The 25,270-nt window shown below is 55.4% G+C and overlaps 1 protein-coding gene across 1 annotated transcript; it reads left to right on the top strand.

Moving 5' to 3' along the window:
* Nucleotides 1–9,840: 9,840 nt before the first annotated feature.
* PNPLA3 (patatin like phospholipase domain containing 3) lies at nucleotides 9,841–24,276 on the top strand. Its single transcript, XM_044227981.1, has 9 exons — nucleotides 9,841–10,027; nucleotides 12,542–12,774; nucleotides 13,684–13,749; nucleotides 16,360–16,569; nucleotides 17,421–17,481; nucleotides 20,196–20,411; nucleotides 21,106–21,238; nucleotides 22,400–22,504; nucleotides 23,448–24,276. Exons 1-9 carry the CDS (start codon nucleotides 9,841–9,843, stop codon nucleotides 23,536–23,538), a joined length of 1,302 nt encoding a protein of 433 aa, XP_044083916.1. The 3' UTR covers nucleotides 23,539–24,276.
* Nucleotides 24,277–25,270: the final 994 nt, after the last annotated feature.

The following is a 25,270-nucleotide window of genomic DNA, read 5'->3' as shown; positions in this document are numbered from 1 at the left end:
ACCAGGAAGTGACAGTGCTGAGCTGGGAACAGAAGTGGTCAGTGACCTTCAGGCACACTCTCACGAGTTTCAGAATTCCTTCGCACTCGAGCCCACTCTCCCTCCCTGCCAGTCCATACCCACAAAGCAAGCTTGGTCCTCCTTTGGGGCAGGACAACAGCCCAGCCTCGGAAGGCCAGGAGGAGGGGGCGGAGCTCAGGGACCAGGGTTAGCCAGGCACAGCACCGCAGATGGGACAGAAGAGAGCTGGTCCCCTGCTCGCTCTCTGCAGACTCCTTGTGGATGGGGTGGCATGAGTGTGGTTCCAGTGGACCAGCTAAGGGGACCTGGGGACAAAAGGCAGGGCATGCAGACTGGACTATGGAATGTATCAGCCTTCCCCTAGGCAGTGTCCCGGGCAAACCAGGGCATGGTCCAATGGTCCAATGAGTGGACAGGGGACCTCACAGGGAGAGAGAGAGCAGCTGGGGCAGTGCAAGGGCAGGAGCCAGGGCTGGCCCACGTCCAAGCCCACGAGGACCCATCACTCTATGAGGCAGGACACCTGAGAGAAGCCCTGGGCACCTTCAGCCCCCACCCCACTGGCCACCTAGTTCCCAGCTCTGCCCATTGCGTCTTCCTCTGCCTCCTCTGTCCGACGGCCTCCCAGCTGCCCTTTCCCCTTTTCTCTGACATTTATCCAGGGAATTATTTGGAGAACAGCCTCCCCAAAGACAAATTTTATCTTCTGTGTTCTGCTAAGTTCTTGGCCGAGGCCGGGAATCCACGTTGGTTCCACATGCTTTCTGCGGTCGCCCAGCTTTTAAGAAATACAATTGTCTGGTGACTCCTCATGCGATGACCCTGAGGTGTCACGTGGGGTCTCACGCGGAGCCCTGAGGTCACCCAGCTGAAGGGGCCCACCCCAGCCTGCCAATCCCACACAGACTTCTGGAGTGACCTGTACAGAGCCACGCTCCCTGCCCATGGCCTCCTGGGCGTTTGCAGCATCCCCTCCCCCAGTCCTGCCTGCTCTCTGGAGAGCTGGGCAGGCCGCCCCATTTCAGGGCTGTTTCCAGGCGCAGAGCCCAGCCAGAAATTCCACCCCAGCGGTCTCTTGTTACCTCATGTTCTTCTCTGTGTCCTGTGTCTCCGATCATACCTGCGCCCTGCGCATAGGACAACCTAGAGCCTTCCATCCCTGTGCTGCCTTTTCTCCCAGAAAGTGGGCAGGACACTCGTCCCCGCCGCGCCCTTCCCAGAGCCTGTCTGGCCGCTAAAGCCCAGCCTTCCCCCGAGGTGGCACCCAGGCAGCACCTGAGTCTGGGGCATTCGGAGTCCGAGGCCGGCACAGGTCTCCCCTGATTTGTGTTAAGTGACGGCTTTTGCCTCCTCGTCTTCGCCGCTGTCTTCCCAGGGGAGTCTGTTTCCTTCATGACAAATGCCTCTAGGCGACTGTAAATAGACAGAAGGGTTGCTTTGTTTTTTTAAGTAAAATTATGGGTATCTATATGCCAACCACCTTTGTTTGAAACACAAATTCTAATCTTTTCAGCGCACCTTCAACTGTGTCGATTTTAAAAGTTGGATTTCAACGTGGAGGGGGCCATTCGAAGCCCTTGAGGATGCCTTCCTCGAAGCCTGTGGTCCCTGTGCTCGCCACCCCCACACACGCATACAGCTTCAGGCACATCTGGCTCCACCTCTTGCTGGGCCAGGCCCCTGGCCACCTGCCCAGGGTTGGCGGTCAACACCAAGGTGAGCCCCACAGATACATCAGGGCGAGAGAGGCCTGGGGGCCAGCATGGGTGGAGATTCACGGTGGAAGGCAAGAGCCAGCGGGGGCCAAGACAGTGAGGCGGGGCCCACCTGAGAGTCCGCGGGAGGTGGGCTTGGCTCAAGGCTAGGGGTCTGGGCAGGAGGTGCGGCTGGAGCCAGAGGTGGATTCTCCCCAAGTCTGGAGGAGAGGTTCTGTTCTCAGGCTGGAGGACTCTGGTTGTTAGTTAACACACACTTCTGGTCCCTTCTCCTCCAGCCCCGAGGGAAACCACTGAGCAGGCCACCACCTCCTCGCAGGGAACATCGTGTCCTGTGAACGTCTCCTGTTTTTTCAGATAATCCTCTCCCACACAGGGTGTATGGAATCCAGTGCCCTTTGGAAGAGGGAAATGTCCAGAAGGGTTGAACAGAGAGTGTTCCCCTTTCCCAGCCTGAATGTCCTGCCCTTGTTCACGAGAGGAACATGGATATCAGGGAGGCCAAGTGGGGGTCGCTTGTCTGGGGAGTTGGGGTGGTTTGCACCTTACGGAAATCTTAGATACCCAGTGAGACCCAGGATGCTCACTGTCACCTTCATTTCCCCACGGAACTGGGGGAGACTTGGGTCTCTGTGCTTTCACACTGAGATGAATGCTGAGTGCCCAGGCTCAGTGTGCTAGGAATCCGCCCATTTTACAGATGCAGAAACCGAGGCTCAGCAAGGATAGGTGACTTGCTTAGGGAACAGTGAGTAGGTTACAGGATCAACATCCCACATGGGATCTGTTGGGCCCCCTGGCTCGGTGAGAAAGCTGAGAGGGGCTGGGGGAAGGGCCCGGGGGGCTGCTGAAGGGGTAGCTGTGGTTTAGCCCCGGAAGCACAGATGGGGGTAAAGACGCGGAGGTGACTAGCCCACAGCCCCTCCGCTGTGTTTGAAGTGTTCCTGTGTTCCCACCACGTTCGGGGTGGACCTTAGCCGTCTTCCTGCAACCCCTGGCCAGCCCTACTGGACCGGATCTTTAGGGCTTCATTGTCTCCTTGTTGGAGAGGTGGGGGAAGTATCCCTCCACATTCACCTTAGAAGCGTCCTTGCCAGGGCTGCTTGGAGGGAGGCAAGGACGGTGTCCAGCCCAAGTGGGGCCACGGAATGCAGCAGGAGCCAGGCACACAGCAAGCATCTGCTCGCATGATGAAGCGTGTGTGGGTGAAAAAAAGAGGAACTTTGGCGTCCGAGGTCTGCCCTGGATTGCCAAGGAGGGTGTGGTTTTGTGGCTCAAGTGTTGCCTTGTAAACACCTAGGAGACAGCAGGTGATGGGGGAGGGGCCACGGACTGACCTGAGCCTTTGTCTCAAAAGGTTGCCAGTCTGAGCTTGGCTGGGTCTTCTTGATGAGGGTCCTTGCATGGACAGTCAGTAGTGTCCCCCTCCCCAACAGTGGTGCTGGTCCATGCCAGCACTCGCTCCTCCCTGCCCCCCTGCTCCGGCCAGAGAAGGTGGGAGGTGGGGCTCCCCCATCGTCTCACCAGTGGGGTGCTCACCAGTGCTGCAGCGGGGTTGGCCTTTGACGGGTCCCAGGGCTCCTGAACTGCAGCCTCCTTGGAGGAGGGTTATGTGTCTGAACTCATCACCGATTTGGACAAACACCGACACAGCTGTCTCAGGCCTCGCCCCTTAGCAGGTGACCTGGGCTCCTTCATGAGAAACCAAGCTCTGAGTCTGGGACTCCCTCTGCTTGGCTCTCTCTGGCCCCTAGGAAACGGCAGCCCAGCCCTGGCCCACTCCCCACACACTCTGTGCCCTGCTGAGCTCCCTTCCTACTCCGAGCGTTAGCAGCCCCTCCCATCCTCAGCCATCCTCAACCATGCTGGTCCCCCCCAGGAAGCCGGGTTCTCTCTCGGTGGGCAACGTCCTTGCTCCTCGCCTCTGCTTCCAGACCACCCGTCCTCCTGGTCCTTCAGACCCCCGGTGCTTTGAGCCCCATGGCCGCTTCAGCGACCATACCCGGGCCTGAGCTGCCGGCGTCCGTGGATGGCCTCGTGCCCTGGCTCACTGCTTTCTCTCCACCCCGTGAGCTCCCTCGATGGCCTTGTCTTCCACCCCACTCTCCCATCCACCCACGGTCACGCCCTCACGTCATCACCTCCGCCAGCGGCTCCGCACCCAGGACCCCATTCTCATCCTCCCAAGTCAGGAGCCCCGCCCACTCCCCGGCAGGGTGCTTCCCCACCCAGTGGTGCTTCTGCCCCACCGAGAGCCCCAGACCACTGACCCTGCAGCTCTGCCCACACCCACAGCCCCGTTCAGACTCTCACGTCCCTCCTTCCCCTGCTTACATTCTGTGGTTCACCCATTGAAAGATACACTGAGGCGAATTCAAAATTGTAAGGGTGTATTAGAGCTAAATTGATTTGAATGAGGCAGTGCCAAACATGGAGTGGTTAGGGGTGCTCCCCAGCTGGAGGTAGGGACAAGACTTTCTGGAGAGGACAGAAGCAAAGCAAGGGCTTTACTCAAACTGATGGTAGCTGGGGAGCTTGGCTTGTTGGGAAAAGCTCTTTGGGTCGTCCTTAAGGTTTGATTTCTTAATCCTGAGGCATCACAGGTGTGACTGCTGACTTTGGTGCCACCTCAGTCTGATGGCCTCTGCGTTTGATTAACTGAACACACCATTGTACCCTTTTTCTTGCAAATACCTTCAATCCCTGCTCTTTCTCCCTCCATCACGCCACCGTAAAAATCCTAGCCCTCTCCAGCTGTTCTATACTTTCACAAGAGTGGGTGGCAGCTGTTAATGAAATGGATCCAATCCCATGGCTCAGTCCATTCATGATCCCGGGACTCAAGTGCTCGCACCCACGCAGCCCTACCCCCTTTGGAGGAAACTTTCTGTTCCAATCCATATGCACCTTCCTCACAACCCACTCTCACCCAGTGACCTCATCATTGCAGAGAACACATGCAATCCCATGTCCCGTTGACCGACCCACTGGGCCAAAGTCATGCCCCATGGTTGACGGCTTCCCAGCCCCATTTAGAGTCAGTTGTCCCTGGGAACCTTCCTCCTCCCACTGGGTCCTCTTCCCCAAGAGGTGTACAGCAGTGTCCTCCTCTCTGTTGCATACAAATAATTGTATCTCTGCTGCATACAAATGGTCTCTTTCAAAAAGCTCCCCGATACAAATGGTCTCTTTCAAAAAGCTCCCCGCTGACTGGCTTCCCTCTTTCCCTCTGTTGCCTCCAGCTCTTCAAGGAGATGTCCCCTTTCTTTCCTCCACCCACCGCCAGCCAGTTTTTGTCCTGTGTGCACAGCCGAAGCTGCCCTTCCCTGTTCTTCCCTGGGAGTCTGTGACACCTGCTTTCTAGGCTCTGCCCTTCCCCCAACTTCAGCCCCTCCCCCAACGTGGACCTTCCCTGTTTCTCTGTTTACTCCTCCTGTGTGGTCTCCTCCTGTGCCTTGGCTTTAACTACCACTTCCACCCCAACCACCCTGAAATCGGGTGTTCTGGCTTCTCCCTGAGCTCCAGGTCCATGAGTCTCACTGTTGACCTGCCCTTGGTTGTCTAGCCTGCCCGTCCAGTTCAGCGTGGCCAAGGCTATCTGAATTCGCTTCAAGCCACCAGTCAAGTCCACTTTCTCTGCCTCCCAAGTAGCCCCCAGTCCACCCACCCCTCTGTGGCCAGCTGCAGGCTGGGGCTCCTGCAAGCGCCCCTAGTGGCTGCCAGCTTCCTGTTCCTGCTCCCCCTGTTCTGGGGCTCCTGTCCTGCCTGCGGCCCAGCCACCTGTTTCCACGAGCAACAGTGAGGCCAATCACCCCTTCTCCGAGGAAGGGTTTTCAACACATGAAATGAAATTTAAAGAATTACAAAGAAAACCGCTTATTTTCAAGTGCAGTTACCAAACGTGTCTTAATTGTGATATACGAATGGATGTACTTCTTTGTACATTTAATAAGATCTCACACTGTGGGGGGTGCTTTTCAGACACCGTGATTTTAAAGGAATAAGCAGAAATATTATCTGGACCTCTGCAACTGTAAGCTGGTATAAAAAGGTCTGTGATTTCTATTAGGAACAGAGTCACAGAGGATTTTAATAATGCTACTGTAGTTTCTGTCCCGCATTTGCATCTGATGGAAATACTAAATTGCAGTTAGAGGCGGTGAGAAAGAAGGTGTCATTCTTTCCCATTTCAGAATTCAACCTACTGAATTCTACCCGTGGGGTTTCAGACTCCGGGCGGGTCTCCCTGATTTGTGCACAGGACCCTCACCACTCTGCCTAAGCTCGCAGTTTCCCGTTGCTGCAAGAATAGAATGGAGACTACTTCGTGGGCTGTCCCAGGCCCTTCCGCCCTTCCCCCAGTGCCCCCCTTCCTCCTCTCCTTCTCTCACCACCTGTCAGCCTTGGAGACCTTTTGCCTGGTCTTGAACTTTCTAGCAGTTGGTCAGCACAAGTGAGGTGATCTGCCCATTCTCCGCCTTCCACTCTCCTTAGAAGGGTGACCTTGCCCAAAACAATCCATTCTTGGCAAATTATTTCTTTTCCCTACTCCCTTCTGCCTTTGAAGTTCTGCCACCTCTCCCCAAGACATGCTGTTTCTGTAGGAGTGTCCTCCTCTATGACTCCTCCCTTGCATCTTTCCAGACTCTCCTGGGATTGCTCTGGACTGGAATCCTGGTTTCTGGGTCAGCTTCTGGAGGGACCCATCTAGGGACGATGCTGGTCAGTAGAAACACAAGCTGGGGTGTGTGGCAGGGAGTGTCCCTCTGACTTCTCCAAGGCTCAGTGACAGGACCCTCAATGTTACCCACGTCCTATTGATTCCTTAAAGTTCTGGACGGGGACGGTTTGTGAGAGAAGCCTAGAAATGCATGAATATAAGTTTGTGACACAGGAGCCTTCATAAAGAAATGAAGACCCAAAGAAAGGGTTCAACTTGAATGTTTTTATGCTCAGTTTAACGAAGAGTGGAAAGTTGGGGAGAAATATAGGAGAACCAAAGACAGGTGGTAAGTGTAGTGAACTCTGGTGGAAACTTAGCAAAGCCCGTTGGTTCAGATTCGTCTGTCCCTGAATCTTTGGCGAGAAGCATCCTCCTCTCCTCTGGGCATAGGGAAGGCACCTCTCACGTGAGGGTCTCTGACCCACTTCAGGGGAGGGACAGAGTCCTTCCTGGACCTGCCATTCCTCAAATTCCTTCAGCTTAATACATTCAACATGCCAAGATACTATATTTTGGGGTAGTGTGTCTTAAACCCCGTCCATACATAAATTGGGGAACTATTCAGCCTTAAAAGGAAAGGGATTCTGGGGCTTGTTCCAACATGGTTGGACCTTGAGGGCATGGGTCTTGTGAAACAAACCAGTTATAAATGGACAAATACTGCATGATTCCACTTCTCTGAGGTCCCCAGAGTGGTCAAACCCAGAGAGATGGAAAACAAAATGGCGAGTGCCGGGGCTGCGGGGGCATGGAAGAGGGAATGTTTAATGGGGATAGAGTCTGTGTTCTATGAGATGAAAAAGTCCTAAACGGATAGTGGGGATGGCTACACACATTGTGAATGCACTCAGTGCCACTGAACTGTACATTTAAAAACTACTGAAATGGTGAATTTTATGTTCCATATATTTTACTGCAGAGAAGATGGAGGAGGAAAAGGAGAAGGAGGAGGAAGGGGAGAACAGGGGAGGGGGAGGAGGAGGAGGAGGGGAGGGGGAGGAGGGGGAGGAGGGAGGAGGAGGAGAAGGAGGGAGAGGGGGAAGAGGAGGAGTGGGAGGGGGAGGAGGATGGGGAGAGGAGGAGGAAGGGTGGGGAGAAAAAGAGTGACTTCTAGCCAGAGCTGGGAGACGGAGCCCAGGGTGGGGGCTGAGGGCGGACAGGAGGTTGACACAGCACTAGTCCCAGGAGCCTAACTTGGCCTTCGGTGCTTAGGAAATGTCAAGCATGAGTATGGAGGCAGGGGGTTTAGAAGCAAGCCAGGGGCATTGAGGGGAGGATGATGAAAGGATCAGGACTCTGGGGTTGGTAGAGAAGCCAAAGCCTCCCTCACACTAAGTCTCCAGATTGGTAACTGGGTGAAGGAGGCCTGCCCTCATATTACCCAGCTTTGCAGGGAGGCGTCGAGTGGACTGAGCGAACACAGCCAGAACAGGCAACTCTGAGCTTCGGGTTCTATGAGGGAAAGAAACTCTGGAGCCCACGGAACGTATCCATGCTCCTTTGTGGAAGTCAGGAGACAGTCCTCATTATTCATGTGGTTATATCACTGAGAATTATGCTTATCACAAAAGAGTGACCTCTGCATTACTGTTCCTATAGGAAACACGGGGTGAGGCTCCTGGGTGCTTCCCGTCATAGCACGTTTGTCAACCAATCAATCCATAACCTTGAGTTGCATGTGATTTCTGTTTAGGAACATTTACTCAGTATATCCCGGGGACTTGTTGACATTGAACTCACAGCCACCAGTTCTATAACTTGGGCCTTGGTAGTTCATATCTAAGAGTGGTATTTTCTCTGTAAGGCAGGACATAGCCTTTTTTGCCCTTGGGAACACCAGAGAGTTCTTCGGGACTACGTGTGGGGCCATTTTATTTGATCTTTTTTTAAAAAAGATTTTATTTATTTATTTGAGAGAGAGAGAGCACTAGCAGGCAGAGTGGCAGGCAAAGGGAGAAGGAGAAGCAGGCTCTCCGCAGAGCAGGGAGCCAGATGAGGAACTGGATCCCAGGACCCTGGGATCATGACCTGGGCCAAAGGCAGATGCCTGACAGATGCCTCCCATACCCCATCTGGCGATTGTAAACAGCCATATCGCCAACAAATAGCACAACAATGTGGAATCAATCAGCAGATCACAAGAAAGACACTTGTTTACAGCAGGGGTGCTGAAACAAGAAGGCGGGGCATCACCTTTTCTGACCCCTGCTGGATTTGAGCATATTGGGTAATTCTCCAGCCCGTTCCCATTTCCCCATCGTCCCTGTGGGTACAGGCTCAACAGCAGCAGGGGATGCCTTGGACTTGGAAAGCTTTGTGGGTGGAGAGGTCACACACAGGTGACATTTTGAATCCTGACTGCAACTGTTTTCAGTTGAGGACCCTGAGGCACAGAAAGGGGGAGGCCTGATTCCAAAGTCCACACTCCCTGCACTCCCCCTCGGGCCTTTGTGGAGGAGGGAGGGGGTTTCTCTGTGCCCATCAACAGGAAGTAGGATGGCCCAGAAGACCTAGATTTCTGGCTCTGTAACTCTGGGCAGACACCCAACCTCTTTGCTCAGGCTGCTGTGGAAATGCTCTGTGCCATTCACACTAGCCAAGGGACAGCTTAGTCACCTCACCTTCCTAAGAGCACCAGCAATGATTTAAGCCCCAGCCTGCTGTATTCCCACGTTTCTGCACTGCCCCCTGCCACACACCCGTTATTCCCAATTTTTACTTGTAAGTGAAACTTTTAAATGGAAACCTCATGTCACTCTCTTTACCACTTGCCTCAAATTGAAACTATCTTAGTAAAAACTGCAGGAAAATCAACCAAAGCCGTTCAATTCTATTTAGATGCTGGTGCCTGCTTAAGGTTTGCTGTCCCCGAATGAAAAGGAAAAGGATAGTGTCCAAGGATGTTAAAGACCTAAGAGGGCCACCTTCACTTTCTCCCTGATTCAAGGGATGACAAGAAACGGAAAGGGAACCCTCGGTCTCCAGGACATCCATTGCTATTGGGGGACGTACAACTGCTCTCCGACCCCCATCTGGGGTTGAGGTCCTCTTCTCCCCTCTGCCACAGCCCCAGACTCCTCCCAGCACCCCAGCGGCGACAGAGGTGGGGTGAGTGAGCGCCCTGCCACCCCTCTCCGCCCCCACTGGGCGCCCGGAGGCTCGGCGGCAGGCCCGAGGGGCGGGGCTGCCGGCTGACGTCACTCAAGGACTGTCTGAGCTGCCGCGCCGAGGCCGGGCGGAGAGTGCGCTCAGGCGCGGAGCAGTGCGGGGCGGTCCCCAGGCCCCGATCCCGACGCGGGACCCATCCACCTGCGCGAGCGCCGGAGCGCGTCCGACTCCCACTGCGGGCTCCGAACCCGAGACCCCCGCGGTGCCGCCGCTATGTACGACCCCGAGCACGGATGGAGCCTGTCCTTCTCGGGATGCGGCTTCCTGGGCTTCTACCACATCGGGGCGACCCGCTGCCTGAGCGAGCGCGCTCCGCACCTCGTCCAGGACGCGCGCATGCTGTTCGGCGCCTCGGCCGGGGCGCTGCACGGAGTCGCTCTGCTCTCCGGGATTTCGCTGGGTACGTACGTCCGGGGGCCGCCGCCGGGGCTCCGCCGGGTGGAGCTGGGATGGGATACGGACACCGCGCGGTTCGTCCTGGGGTGGGGGGGCGCCCATCCCCAGACGGATGCTACCTCCGCGGGTCCTCTTGCTCGGCGCGGGGTGGGGGGTTCTCTGTGGCCGGCCCGGGAGGGGGGTGCGCCTGGCCTTGGCTCTTCTGGGCGTGGGAACCCTAAGCGTATCTGCCCTACTGTGGCGCCAGGGCTTACAGGAAGCCCCTCGCCCCGGAACTGAGAGTGAGCTCAAACGGAGCATCGCGGAGGAGGGGGCAGGATGGGGGCGGGTGGGGAGGAGGTAAGGGTGGAGCTGGTCCCTGCGGTCCCTGCCATCAGGTCACCAGGCGCTGGACGTTTTGCTCTGGGTTGGACCCGGAGGGGGACATTTGGCTGTGTCCCTGGGCAGGAGCCGCCGTCTTCCCTCTGGAGACTACAGGGATTGGAGACAAGCCTGGCCCCTACTGGGGGTAGGGTGGGGTGTGCTGGATAGCGTTTCAGGAGGGAAACCCTTCGGAGTCCTCCTGGGCAGGTTTACTGGTTTGGAGTGGAAGGGTCATGGGGGAGGTTGGGGGATGCTGTGGGGTGGGGGGCTTGGAGGTGGTACTAGACCTTTCCTATGGGCTGAGGTGGATCCCTGAACATCCCCCATACCATCCTTCCCCTCCAGGTCAGTGCCCTGGAAACGAGGTCCGGTGCATTTGAATCTCGTGCTAATTAAACATCTGTGTGTGTAGCTGGTGGTGGGTGTGGCCTGGGGTTCTGAGGCCCCGGGACAGGAACTGGGACAAGTGGCAGCTGGAGCTGTTGCACCCAAAAACCCCTAGACGGGAACAGAGTGCCCCTCCTCTGTCCCCTTTCAGCTTCCTTAGCCATCTACTCTTCGCTCTTCCCTGGGGACTGTGGCGTTGGACTTGGCCGACAGAGAGTGACTTTGTTCCTGCGTGGCCAGGAGTCCCTGCCAGGAGGGTCAGCCCTGCCATTGGATAGGCTCCGTGAGCAGACCCTGGACTGACCAGGAGGTGGGGATTGGGAGAGAGGCCCTGGCTGGCTTTTCCATTGATGGGAGGGGAGCAAAGGGCAGGAGTGTGGCCTCAGGGAGGATTAGACCGGCCACGTGGTCAGTGCACACACTCTGGGCTTTGGTGGCGATAAAAGACAGCCCTTGCATGTGGGTCAGTCCAGGTAACCTGTACTGATTCCAGGACAGAGGGGGTTCCTATCTGGCAGAGGACAGGTGCAGCCAGGGTCTGTACCCTGTGGAACAGGGGGAGGCTTGGGGACCACCAGGTCCTTGGAAAGTGGGGTCTAGAGGTTTTGGCAGGAGCCGCTCCTCCAATTCCATGAGCCCTGCTTTAAATTCCTGTCTCATTTGGGGACCACTGAGGGGCATTTCCTCGGGCCACAACTTGGAAAGAATTCCTGCAAGTCCTTCCAAGCCAAGTACTTGGTGGGAGAGCCCGGCAGAATGTGTCAGCTTTGCCCCTTCTGCCTGGGCTCAGTGGGGCCACATGTGTAGGGAGAGGCGAGCTGAGGTCAGAGGTCGGCCAGGACGGACAGGCTTATGGGTGTCCTTCTGCATCTCTTGATCTCCGACGGGCTTGGTCTTGGGCTGAGACTGGTGGCCTTGTATGTCAGGGCAGTGCGGGTCAGCCGGAGGGCGTCCAGACCCAGGGGGGAGGCTTGACGGGGCATGAATGTGGCCCATGCCTGTGAGACAGTGGTAATTCTGATGTCAGAGGCTTAAGGGTAAGTCTAGTTCTTCATGAGGAATCTTCTCTGGCTTGAGGATATTACAGATGGTAGCTTATCTAATCCCTTGTGTCCCCAAAGTTAAAAATGCACAGTCTGAGATGGTGTGGGTCAGTGAAGTGACTTTCCAAGGTCGGTGGCCAGTAAGAGATGGACTTGCCCTTGGGCCCCAGCCTGCATTGACTCTCTGCTTCCTGCAGAGTTAGGTCCTTTGTGCTAAAGCTCTGATGCTGGGGTGCTTCCACTTCTGGCTTTGGGGGATGGAGCGGAGGAGAGAGTGCCTCTGGGCCTCGGGAGGCTCGTTCCTGTGGCAGGACCTAGGGCAGTGTTGTTCAGGAGAGATACAGGGTAGCCGTGTGTGTCATTTAATATTTCCCAGCAGCCACACTGAAAAAAAGTGAAAGACAGAAGGGGAATTAATTTCATTGATCCAAATGCAGCCGGAATATTATCATTTGCACACCTGATCAACACAAAACACGATGAAAGAAGTATTTTATTTATTTATTTTTTTGTTTGAAGCCTTTGAATTCCGACGTGCCGTTTACGCACCTCAGATGGGAATGGCCACGTTGGAAGGGGCCCATGACCGCACGTGGCTGCTTTATCAGCGTAGGCCTAGAAGCAGGCTGGCCGCTTCCTTGCCACCTGGGGTTCGGGTCTTGCCACAAAGCACTGCCATCGCCGGGGTGGCACAGTCCTTTGTGTGTTTGTCTCCTGCCCCCCAGACATCATCACGGAGATCCTCATGGACATCGCCCGAAGTGCCAGGAGCCGGAAGATTGGCATCTTCCACCCCGCCTTCAACTTGGGCAGGCGCCTCCGAAATGATCTTCAGACATACCTCCCAGACGACATCCACAGGCTCATCTCTGGCAAAATGTGCATTTCGCTCACCAGGGTGTCCGATGGGGAAAATGTGCTCGTGTCTGATTTTCAGTCCAAAGAGGAAGTTGTGGATGTAAGCAGTTTGCTTATTTGGGCCTTGTCAAGTAAGAAAAGCTATTTCCCTTTGGAAGCAACACAGAAAAGGCTGCCAGAGGCCACCTGTCCCGTTTCTTAAGATGCAAAAGGCCCTGGCTGCCCAGGAGGCTGGTTGGTTTCCTGCACCACTCTGCGTGCCTCTGGCCGTCGGTGGTCTCTAGCGCGCATACATCCCAGAACGTTCCTAGTTGGTTTCAGAGTCAAACACTACCTCCCCATTTTTCAAGACGTGGCTCGTGATCCCCTCTTCCAGAGACCCAGTTGCACAGGTGTCCCTCCTCCCACCACGTGTATTCCTGGCACATAGAGCATCTGTAGCATCCCAGCAGCCATGAAAACCTCCATTTAACCTTGTTTCTAAAAGCTTTTTCTGGATAGGCAGCACTGGTCATTCACATAGGAGCAGGTTTTCTCGCAGCAGGCCGGTCTTGCTTCCTGCCCCCCTGCCGCCCGCTGGGATCCGCAGCATTAGCAATATCTGGAAGCTTCTGAAGCTTCATAGGCTTCCAGGCTCTCAGGCCCCTCCAGCCTGCTGCTCCAGAATCCTGGGTTGACCAGCTCTCCGGGCAATGATCTGCGCTTGCGAAGCCCTGGTCTGATGTCTTCCTAGTCAGTCTGGGACTCTGTGAAGGCCCAGTGCATCTCTCATGGGGAGAGGGACAGGGAGCTGATGTCCCAGCGTCATTAGGAGCTTCTACTTAGGCCCTGAAATACAAGTGTGTAGGTTGGTTTGTTGTTTGTTCAGCTCATTTATTAAAGCCCCCCCTTTGCAAAGAGCATCTCTGGCCTGTTGCTCTGTTCATCTGAAGAAGGCTGACGCGGGCCCCCACGGGATCAGAAGGCAGGCTCTTCGGGTCTGGGGTTTCACTTCTTTTTGTCTTCGCAGGCCTTGCTCTGTTCCAGCTTCATCCCTTTCTTCTGTGGCATAATCCCTCCTTCCTTCAGAGGCGTGGTGAGTCTGCTTTTAAATTGTCTGCCCAGCTCCCGCCTGCAGGGCCCCCAGTCACAGGCGCCCTGGGGCCTGTCCCCAAATGCAGAGCCTTTGCCTCTTGGCCTCTCAGACCGAGGTTCCACAGCTGGCCCCCTTCTAGGTTACCTGGGCAATACGTCAACTTTCAGGTAGAATTAATTATCTCACTATCTGAAAGGTAAGCGGTTTCTCTTACCTTCAGCTGAGCGCCCCAGATAGGTCCCCGCTGGTGTGGTTAAACTCCAAAGTGCTTCTATGTCCGTTCCTTGCTTGCAGGAGAGCTTTATTCCTAGCACTCCAGAGTCTACGGCCTGTTCTGGCTCTGCCTTTGCCCTTTTAGGGCAAAGGGCTTTGGGGCAGAAGCTGCTGACAGGGCTTGGATTTGATTCCATCCCACAAATATGTGTTGTGACCGATGGCTGAGCCCTGGCAGGGATGGAGAGACACAGGGTGTGCTGTGTTTTCTGAAGGCGCTAGACCAGATGCCAGGCAATGCCAGGCCACTGGCAGCCTCCTTTTAGGGCCATGGTGATCACCCCGGGTGATTCTGCTCCCTCCCCCCACCCCCGACCTGACCCCAGGACAATGTCTGGAGACAGTCTGGGTTGCCACAGTGAGGGAGTGCTCAAGGCCCGGGGTGCAGCTGACATCCCGCAGTGTGTAGGCTGGCCTACTCCCCCAAAAATGACCTGTTCCTAAACATCTCTGGTGCCAAGCTAAGACATCCTGTCTTGCGAGAGCAGACACATCTCAATGTCCCAGGGCAGTGGTGTCCTCACACTGGAGAGCAAAGGCAGAGGCTTGTCACACCGAGCTTTCCTTTTGCCTTCCCGAGCTTCCTAGCCCCATAACAGACACATGGTCCCTGCTTCTGGATGCGAAAACAGGCCTGGAGCTGCACAGGGGTCCACCCAGAAGCCCACGGCCTCTGCCTGGCAGACACACCCGGACTGAATCCCCCCTCCGGCACATGTTAGCTGGACCGCTTGGGATGCGTTTCTTTCTTTCTTTCTTTTAAAGATTGTATTTATTTATTTGACAGAGATCACAAGTAGGCAGGGAGGCAGGCAGAGAGAGAGGAGAAAGCAGGCTCCCTGCGGAGCAGAGAGCCCAATGTGGGGCTCGATCCCAGGATCCTGGGATCATGACCTGAGCCAAAGGCAGAGGCTTTAACCCACTGAGTCATCCAGGTGCCCCTGGAATGCGTCTCTGAACCTTTCTGAGATGAGTTTGCAGAACGAGGGTTCCTCCTAGTGCAGTGTGGTCGAGGTGTTGTAAGGCTCGCATGAGTGAGGGCCCTGAGCTGCTCGGCACAGAGCCTGGCCCAGGGGAGCTTGCAGGAAGTGGGGGCTGTTTCACCACCAGCGGAGATGTCCCCACCTTGCCCACCTGGCCCAGGCTGCCTCAGTCCCCCTAGAAGTGGGGGGCGGTCACACATTCAGTACCCTCCAGTGAAACCCACAGAGAATCAGAACACCTCCTTCTTGTGATTCCACCCAGCAAACTCAGGGGGTTACAATAGGAAAATCTGGAACGAATAGGAAAAGTCTACGTGACAAGGCACATTGGACTTGAGACTACTGTTTGCATGAGAAACAGTCAGCCTGCTTCCTCCCTAGTGTTCCCTAAGGTTCCAGACGTTCCGGTCCATGTCCCCTTCTGCCATGAGGTTTCTGAGGCTTCCCTACATCTTTCATGGGGATTGTGTGGCTATGATTTTGAAAATACTGCATATACACGCGTGATCATCTTTTGGACTCAAGGCAGGACTCTCCGGATTGGCTAAGGCATGGCTGAGCATGGGTGGTTCCTCTCTGGACTGGTTGTAGGTCTTGGGGAGGACGGGCTGTGATATTTGCAGGACTTTCTCTGTGGGTATCAACAGCTGGGCTGGGACGGCTGGGATTTGGGATTTGGGAATTTGGGTATATCATTCTGGACACTGCTTTGAGCGATGCAAACTTTGTCCATATTGTTCCCAAGCCTGCCTGTGCCAGCCAAAGGTTGTCAGAGGGGATGGATGCAGGCAAGCTGTTGCTCACAGCTAGGTTGTGGGTTCAGAGGGGGTTTCTGAAGGCTGCCCTGGACCCAGGTTCGCTGCCATTTGAGTCTCCAAAGCTCTTCAAGACGCTGGTTCTGATTTTCCAATCAGCAAAGGAGGGGGTCTGGAATTGAACACAGAAGAGACCTTCTGTCTCTTGGAAGGCAGGGTCTCTATCGTACCCTGACAACAGGGCACACAGAACGCCTTTTGTGCAAATTACACAGGCACATCTATAGATACCTGCCTGGGCTTTAGACTTGGCAGCACAATATAGGCTGAGCTCCAGCTTCTGTCTGCCTCTTTGCCCAGTACTTTTTGTGCAGTGCACAAACTACACAACAGTACAGAGCACGTGTGAGTGCTAGCCAAGAGCCTGGCCTAGCACAGAAGTGCTCAGTAAGGCTTTGTTGAAAGTGTAGTTCTGGAACCTTGTCTTCCCACAACATCAGCCTGTGGCTCTGAGAAGCCTCTACCCATAATCTGAAAAAACCCAGAAGACGTCAGCCCAGAGCTTCTGACACTATGTCCTTTTCTCCTCCCCATTAAAGCGATACATGGATGGAGGACTAAGCGACAATGTCCCCTTCTTTGATGCCAAAACGACCATCACTGTGTCCCCCTTCTACGGGGAGTATGACATCTGCCCTAAAGTCAAGTCCACAAACTTTCTTCACGTGGACCTGACCAAGCTCAGTCTGCGGCTCTGCTCCGAGAATGTCTACCTCCTGATTCGAACCCTGTTCCCTCCGGACCTCAAGGTGAGTTGGGGGCTGTGTGTTCTGGGGGTACAGCTCCTTTTTGCCTCCCTGCTTGCCAGGAGACCTCCCATTTGTTCTTTCCGCAAACAGAAACAGATCTCCCTCATCAAATAGAAACTCAGGGAACGGTTTCCGGCAGCTCAGGGCTGTCCCACTCTGCCCATTGGAGTCTCCTGGGAAGACTTAAACAGCCCCGCAGCACAGATCACACATCCAGGGGCTTTGATTTTTGAAATCAAAATGCACCCCCCGGGTGCACCCAGGGGACAGTGGTATTTTCTTTTCTTTTTCTTTTTTTTTTCCTGTTATCCTGATGTTTCGTCTTTGCAAGCGTGGTCAAGAACCACGCTGCATTTGGTGGTTTAATCTTTCTTGCTTGTTACCATCGGGGGTCTTCTCTCCCTAACATAAAGAAAATGTGTGGACCATGTACACTGATGGTTCTCAGGGGAGAAAGAAGGCGGCATGGATGCTGTACCCCAACAGCATGTGCCCCAGGAGAGAGGGGAGGCTGTGCATTGCTTTGCATGTGGGGTTTGTATCCAGATGAGTGGAGAAGGCCGTTGTTAATTGTCCTGTGACAGCTCAAACAGGACCCCGTGTTTGGGAGGGTGGAGGCTCATCTGGGGACCAAGGGAGCCCAGAGAAACCAGTGCCTCTCAACAGAGGCTCCGCGGACAGGGCGTCCTTCCAGCCTGGTCCGGTGTGGAAGTGAACTTCTGTCTCCTAGGAGTGCGGAGCCCTGTGTCCAGCCTCGCTGTGACCGCGCTGGGCCATGGGAGCAGCTCCGGGCGGGGAGGGCTCTGCCCTTGGTCTCTGCACTGCATTTACCTTACTTGATTCGTTGCCAGGTGCTTGGCGAGATATGCCTTCGCGGCTACTTAGACGCCTTCAGGTTCTTGGAGGAGAACGGTATGTACGCTGCGGGCGAGGTGAGAGCAGACAGGGCCTTTGAACCAGCTCTGCGCGGGCAGTCAGTCACCCGTGGCTGGGGTTCCGCAGAAAGCCAGCGCTCCGTGTTCTCGCTCAACACCTTGCTCAGTCCCCTCATTTGCCCCGGGAGCCAGGAGATCTTGGCCCCATTAGACAAATGGGAAGACGGAGATGAGCCGGGGACCTCCCCCCGTGTCCTCGCCCTCTCCCCCCGCAGTAACCCCGTCTGCTCAGTGAAGGCAGTCCTGTTGGTTTTTCTTTTCCCCATAAACTATGTTGAACCTTTAGATAAACAAAGGAGGGAGTTAAGCGGGTTCCTGGCCCTGAGCCCCAGGTGGAGAAATCAGAATCCTTGTCTCGGGCCAGGTGTGGGTCCTGTGGGTCTCTGGCCACGCCCCCTGAGCCCTGCTGTCCTTTCTGGAGGGAGCTGGGCTCTTGCCAGTCTGAGATGTATTGGGGGCTGTTCGTCTTCAAGGCTAAGAGTTGGTTTCCCTGTTGCTTCTCTGAATGAGTCTTTGGCGGAGACCAAGGAGCGGCAGTTAAAAGGACGCGCTGTATTTCTTGACACGGACAATGCGAATTGGCTCTTCAGTGTGCCAAGCCATTGGCTGGGTGCTGGGGTACCACCGGGAAGGGGCAGGTGTGGCTCTGTCCCTCCTGGAGCTTAGCCTGTGGGCCAGGTGGGTCAGGAAGCAAGTAGAAGGACAGTGTGTGCCAAGTGCGCTGACAAGAAGCCACAGGACACTGTGGGATCACAGGGGAGGGGTCCACATGGCCCCCTGGGGGAGGGGAGGGCTCCAGGAGGATGTGAATTTGTGTTGCAACTTGGGATGAACAGGAGTGTTCTGGGCGTGGGGGCCGGGAGTGAGGGGTGGGCAGGCCACAGAGCGTGCAGCAAGGTTGGAGGAGGGAAAGAAGGCACACGTGACTGGAGTGGCGGGGGTAGGGGCCATTGAAAGATGGGTGGCGGGGGGCAGAGGCCAGGCCTGGACCCGGTGGACACAATAGAGGTTTGCATCCTGCAGCTGTAGGGAGCCACTGAGGGGCGCTGAAGCAGGAGTGAGGGAGGTCAGTAGAGGCCTTGGGCTGCAGGCGGAGAGGGTGAGATGCTGGTCCCTAGGGGACCCGTGAGGCAGCTGAAGGGTCAGCGAGGGCCAGGGCAGTGAGGGTGGTGCAAGGGGCCCGAGGGAACAGGCCTCACGGATGACCAACCAGAGATTCTGGAAGGGCTAGACTCAGGAATGAGGTCGTGGTTTCTGGCTCTTGCAGCTGGGGTAGGGGTGTCCTGCTACCTGGCTCACGGCTCTCGGGAAGGGGAGGGAAAGCATTCTCGGGGAAGCCTGGTATGCTGTGCATGGGTCGGGTGGGTGTGCAGAGTCCCAGGGCCATCTGGGGGCAGCTGTGCAGGAGGCAGCTAACGGCAGGGCCTGAAGTTCTGGAGAGCAGTCTGGGCTGGGAATGCAATGGAATTTGGAAGGAATCTAGGAATCAGGGACAGCCGCAGAGCCCTTAGGGGCACACTCAGGTGACACGGTGACTTTCCTAACTAGAAGCCTTTGGGCAAACCACCTCCCTCCCTGGGCCTCTGTGTCCAGCCTGTAGCAAGGGGAACGTGGATTAAATGCCCAGGGGATTCTTGGTAGTTCTGAAGATGGGCCTTGGCGGCCTCTGGGTTGGGTTGGTGTCTAAAGATACAGGTAAGTAGATTCTGGGAACAGATTCTTTGAAACATTCCTGAGGGAGGGTACAGTCCTGGCAGATGAGGAGGGTGCCTGATGGAAGCCGGAAAGATCTATAGGAGCAGAGGCTTTGAAGGCCCCTGGCACGGTGTGGATGCTGGTCCCTCCAGGAGCCCAGGGAGGCAGCCGGAGGCTTGGCCAAGGGCCCGGTCACGAGGGTGGTGTGGAGATCAACCCGAGGAATAAGGCACAGGCATGTGGGAACAGCTCCTGGTCTTCCTAACCGGAGGTTGGGAGCAGGAGGGGAGCCGGGGGGCAGCGTGGACACCTGGAACAGCCTGTTCCCTTGACCAGCCCAGCGAGCCAGTTCTCTGAGAGCGGGAACCACTCACTGGTATCAGCCAGTGAGTCCCAGCACCCGGGGGCAGGACCTGCCCAGATTCCCTTACCCAGCGCTGCTTTCAAAGCCACACGGGGCAAGAGCGGCATTTTTAATGTCAGACCTGGGTTCGAATGCTGCTCTTGCACTCACAGGCTGTGTGGCTTTGGGTGAGTCTCTTAACCTCTCTGTGCTTCTGATTTCTCAGCTGAAATGGAGGAGCAGAGACCATGGATAACAGTCCTAATTGTTACCAAGTTCCTAATCAGGGGCCTAAAACACAGGCCTCACTGGTGATTCAGTGATTATAAATTAGTTGTAATTCTTTTTTTTTTTTTTTAATAAATTAGTTGTAATTCTTATCTTTCACCTTCATAAATGCACCTGTGGCTGTGGAACTCGCACAGCTAGTGAGGGATGGCGCCTCAACCAAACTCTCATCTCTCTGGCTTCAAAGCCCCACACTTGTTCCTCTCGGTTACAAAAACCTGTATACCCGCCCTCATTTCTCCCATGGCAGGCCCGCGGCTCCCCCGGTGGCTGCCTGTGTCCCTGTCATTCTGCGGGTGCGTGTGTGAGTAGGGTCCCCTGCTGCCTGTGTTCACCTGCTGGCTGGTTTCCCGTGTCCCCGGTAGGCATCTGCAACAAGCCCCATCCGGGCCTGGATTTACCCTCGGAGGAGGCGAAGACCCTTACCTTCCCCTGGGGACACAGGAACCCGGAATCTGGCCCAAGGGTGTCTGCGGAGGGGACGAAGTCCGAGGAAGACGAGCTGCTGGACCACCTGCGTCTCAGCATCCTGCCCTGGGACGAGCGCATCCTGGACACCCTATCGCCCAGCCTCACTGCAGGTGCCGACCGCGCGGGGGTGGGGGGATGCTGAGGATGTGGTTTCCTGTGACACAGAGAGACTGAAGGGACTCTTCAGTCCAGAACCTTCTGGTGGGCCCTTCTTCCAGAACCCTCTCTTCCTGCTTACCCGTTGCAAAGCCTTCTTTCTTGAGTCCCCTTTCCCTGATTTCTCCCTGCCTCCAGACCTGCAGTTTTGAATCTCCATTGAGTGGCAGTAGACTTTATCACGTGATCAGCTATTACGTGGACAGGTGTGCACACACCAGCTTTCAGATCGAGCACTTGGAGAGATTCAGAGCCGCGGGGGACCTCATCCCTGGCCCCAGGCCTCTAGCACATCTGTGGTGCTAATTCACTAGCCAGCACTTGGCGGAGGGTTCTGGGCAGAGGGAAACAAAGTCCAGCGGAAGGTTCAGGAAAAAAACTCAAAAGTCAATGGGGTATTCGAGAAGTTTGTGTAGCCCTCCAAAAACAGTTGTTATTTAAATGAGAGTGGTTCACTGAGCACCCTGTGTCCTGTGGGCTAGCCGAGGGCTGTTCTGGGAAAGCAACTCATTTGATCTCATTGGTAAGTGCTTCTGAGTCTTCGGATGCCCGGATTGGTGTATTTCGTGGAAATTCCAAGCAGCCCCTGGGGAAGGTGGTTTGGTTTTTACTCTGGTGGGAGACACACCTCCACATTATATTTTTCAGCACTGAGTAATGCAATTAAAATGAAACATGGACAAGTGAGCAAGATTTACGATTTCTTACCGGTTAAGGTCATGTCGTATGTGATGCTGCCTTGTACGCTCCCCATGGAGTCTGCCATCGCCATGGCCCAGAGGTGAGCCTTTTGTGTGGCTTTGTGCTTTCCTCCCAGGGTTGGATGGAGATGGAGAGAATCCACGTAAGGGCGCTTGACCTGTGGCCTGGCTCCGTGTAGAATGCCACGGAGCCCACGGTCCACACGGAGTGCCCTACAAGGTGCCTCGCGGTAAGCCTCTCAGGCCGCCTCTTTTCTCCAGGCTCTCGTTTGCCCCTTCTTAGTAGGTGTACACTTCCATTTCAGGATTTTATTCATGGAACGATGGGAGGCACACACTTGAATCCTGGGTATTTGTTTAACCTTTGCTTGCTTGCTTCCTTTCTTTCTTTTTTTTTTTTTTTAATATTTTATTTATTTATTTGAGAGAGAGAGCATGAGAAGGGGGAGGGTCAGAGAGAGAAGCAGACTCCCTACGGAGCAGGGAACCTGATGTGGGACTCGATCCGGGTACTCCAGGATCATGACCTGAGCTGAAGGCAGTCTCTTAACCAGCTGAGCCACCCAGGCGCCCCCAACCTCTGCTTTCTTTAGATTTATGTTGGTGTTTACGGTCTTTTTAGTGAGTCAGTGGACATGGCCTTTGGTCCATCTTGTAGAGGCCAGACCATCCTTCTGAATGCAGCTTGGTTCTCCTGACCAGACCCCCTCCCCACCGTACTGAATTAGCTGCTTTTTCCCCAACATCCCTGTCCAGGGGTGAGGCCCCATCTGAGCTCAGCAATGGATCCATTTGTGCAGGGGTGGGGGCAGGGGGTGGGGAGTCCGCTGAGCTGGTGCGTGGCCCAGTGCCGCAGGGCTGTGCGGGCCGGGGAGGTGCCACCTTGACTATGAGATTCTCTGCGTCAGCTTCAGGGGGTACCGTGCCACAGAGAAGCCTGGAAAGCCCTCCCCTTTTATTTCCGCGGATAATCCCTTGAGGTTTCTGGAGCCCCACGTGACCTAACTTCACTTTCGGGCTTTTAGGGAGGTTTGCCTTTCATGTCATGTGCCTAATCCGCTTTCTGGGACTGATCAGATTAGGGTTAGATGTGAGTCTGGCAGTTTCGCTGGACAAAGGGCATTATTCTAGGGTACCCGCCTTTGGGTTTTGGTTGTTAAGTGTGTGTTTTGGCTTGTTTTCATGCATGTCCGTGTGTGTGTGTGTGTGTGTGTCTGTCTGTCTGTCTGTCTCTCCTATAGACTGGTGATGTGGCTTCCAGACATGCCCGCGGACATCCGGTGGCTGCAGTGGCTCACCTGTCATGTGTGCTCTCGAGTGATGACGCAGCTCTTCCCCCACTCTAGGTCCGCGGCTTTGCGGGGCGGGGGGTTGCCTATTTACCCAAATTCTCATTTGACCTCAGCTTGCTGAATCAGGGTGTTGGGGGGCCCTGGGGGTGGAACCCCACATTCTTCATTACTAACACGGCCCCTGGGATGCTGCTGCTTCTGAATTCAGAAAAATGATTCAGAGTGAAGAAGGGCTTTGTTGCAGCCATAAGGGTTGTTGGGTCTAATCTTGAAAATCATGGCCCTTGGCGGTCTCACCTGTTCTGTGTGGGTGATCTTCCTCTCCTCGCTGGGCTTCTGTGTGGCTTTTGGGATGGCACAGTGCTGGTCACATGGTGGGCACTCAGGAGATGGGGGCTCAGTGCTATTGGCAGACATAGAAGGGTTCAAACTGGGGCAGTGGAAGGGTCTGGTCTGCAGTGGGCAATGACTCTTGTGGCCATGGGAAGGAGCTCTCATCGCCGGGCCATCGGGAGGCAGGTTCACAAGCTAGAGGGGCCACTGTACTGGCTCAGGCAAGGGATGAGGAGGGCCTGGTCTCACTAGAACCTGTGGGATAGAGCCGTTTGCAGGCTCTAGAGCCAGAAGGAGGTACCAGTTGCAAACCCCGGGGTCTGCCTGCGTCCCGAGGGAGTGGAGCTGCTGGTCAGGAGGCGGCGGCCTGGGGATGGCGCTGCAGGCTGGTGGCTGAGTTGGTTTACTTGGGGCTGGTTGATGGGCTCCATTGTGCCTGCGGACATCCAGTGGGAGTGGTCCAGTGGCTGGAGGGCCACCAGCTTAGAATCCCAGGATGGTGACATCAGCCCAGCATGGGAGAGCATTGTGGTTTTGGACACCACCCCCCTGTAGTGACCCAAGCATGCATGGAGGGGCTGGTGGTGGCCATGCGTCCTTGTTGAGACCGAAGACCTCGGAGCAGCAGGACAGTGGCTGAGTTAGTATCCTTCACCTCTTTCAGATCGCGGACACAAGCAAACGGCCAACAGCCTTCCCTGAAGGACGTGAAGGCGCTGCTCCTGTCCCTGCTGTCCAGCAGGAGCCGGAGCTGAGGCCGCTGAGCAAACGGGTCCTCCTGTCTGGCCTGGCGTTTGGGGGGGCTGGAGCTGCAAGGGACTCCTCCTTTCCTGCTCGCTCTCCTCGTGCAGACGCGTTCCTGAGCCCATCGAGGAGACAAATCTAGGACACTCTTTCGCAGGCGCTTCCCGATCTTTCTGCAGCTACGCCCACACTGGCTTGGATGCGCCCGGGTTTGACACACGGGGTCCTGCCTTGGTACCGAAATTATGGTTTATTGAAACCAAAGGCAAACTACTGTTTTTAGGAAAAGCTAGGAAGCTACTTTTGGTGTACGTGTTGGTCTAGAGCTTAAGGAAGCCTGCTATTCAAGCATCTGAGTCTGTTAGCTCACTTGGCTGGGAAATGACACCAGGGAGCCCATGGCGGAGGGGCCACCTCCAATGGCCTGGCAGCCTTCCCATTGCAACATTCCGGAGCATCCTGTGTTGTGATGGGCTGGGGGTGTGTGGGGCTGGGGGCTGGGGGGAGACTTACGGTTGGGGGTTGGGCTGCCCTTTGTGCAGTCTTGGGGTTTAGAAGGAAAAGTAACGTGATCCCATTTCCCCAGACAGGAAGTGGTTGGTGTGGCAGGAGGGGGAGGCAGCCTTCCCCAGGGAGGGCACTGACCGTGGTGGGCCAGTAAAAGATGTTCACTTATTTACATTTTGGAACACTTCTTTGACCTAGCCTAAATATTTGATAGAGTTTTGTATAAACTACAGAGAGTCTTATTATGTGTTGCATTGTACGTTATGTGAATCAGGGAGGTGTTACTAAGCCTTACCAAAAAAAAAAAAAAAAAAATGCAGTGCACAGCACAGATAGGCATCCTGGGCTCCCAGGCCTTTACCATCACAACAGAAGGGCTTGTGGCCTGTGCGCCGTTTTTCTCAATAGCCCCTGCCCATATTCCCAGAGCCTTAATGGAGACAAGCAAGAGATGGGCACCTACGTTCTCCCCAGGTGGGATGCGTTGGCAAGCACAGAGTAATGTCACTGCAGGTGAAATGTGCTGCTTTTCTGATTTATGCATTTGAGCATAACCAAAAGACAGCAGCGGTAAGCTCGAATCCTCAACATTGGCAAAACAGGCTACATCTCTCACCTGTACTGAATCAGTACACTGGGAGTCGAAGAACCAGAAGGTTCCAACACAGCACTTTCTTACAAAGACAAGACCTTGAAAAGAGGAATGTGGTTCTCGGGGCAGCCTTCATGCGAGCCTGTCCCTTGAGCTGCCATGAGACTGTGGACACCTTGAGGCAGGCTCCTTGTAGGCATACGGAGCCACTGCCCAGCACTCAGGATCCCCACCTTGCGGCTCCTTGCTGCATCCTTGTGTCTTGGGGACGTGGGTACGGAGGCTCCCGTTCTGATGGCGCTCCCTTCCAAAGGGAGGCAAGAGGGGCGAGAGGCAGGCTCTCCCAGCTGCTTGGAGCCCCCAGAACAGAGCACTGCCCCTTGCTTGCTGTGCTGGTCGGGGTCGGGGGGAGGCCAGGCCTGACACCCGCCGGGCCCCTCAGAGCACTCTGTCACACGTCCTCCCGAGCCCCTGGTTCTCAGGTTCCCCGATGAGCTGTCTTCCTTCAGGAGCGCTGCAGGGCCCCGCGGCAGACAGGAGCACACTTGAGCCGTATTTTCAGTAACCGCTGTATTTCTGCATAGTCCATATATAGGCTAGTTCCTCTGATTGTTCTAAGGAAGGAATTGTGTTAACAGCTGATG

The sequence above is a fragment of the Neovison vison genome, chromosome 12 (genome assembly GCF_020171115.1).
Source record: "Neovison vison isolate M4711 chromosome 12, ASM_NN_V1, whole genome shotgun sequence".
Lineage (NCBI taxonomy): Eukaryota > Metazoa > Chordata > Mammalia > Carnivora > Mustelidae > Neogale > Neogale vison.
The sequence above is the reverse complement of the archived record's forward strand: the minus strand, read 5'-3'. Positions and strand labels throughout refer to the sequence as shown.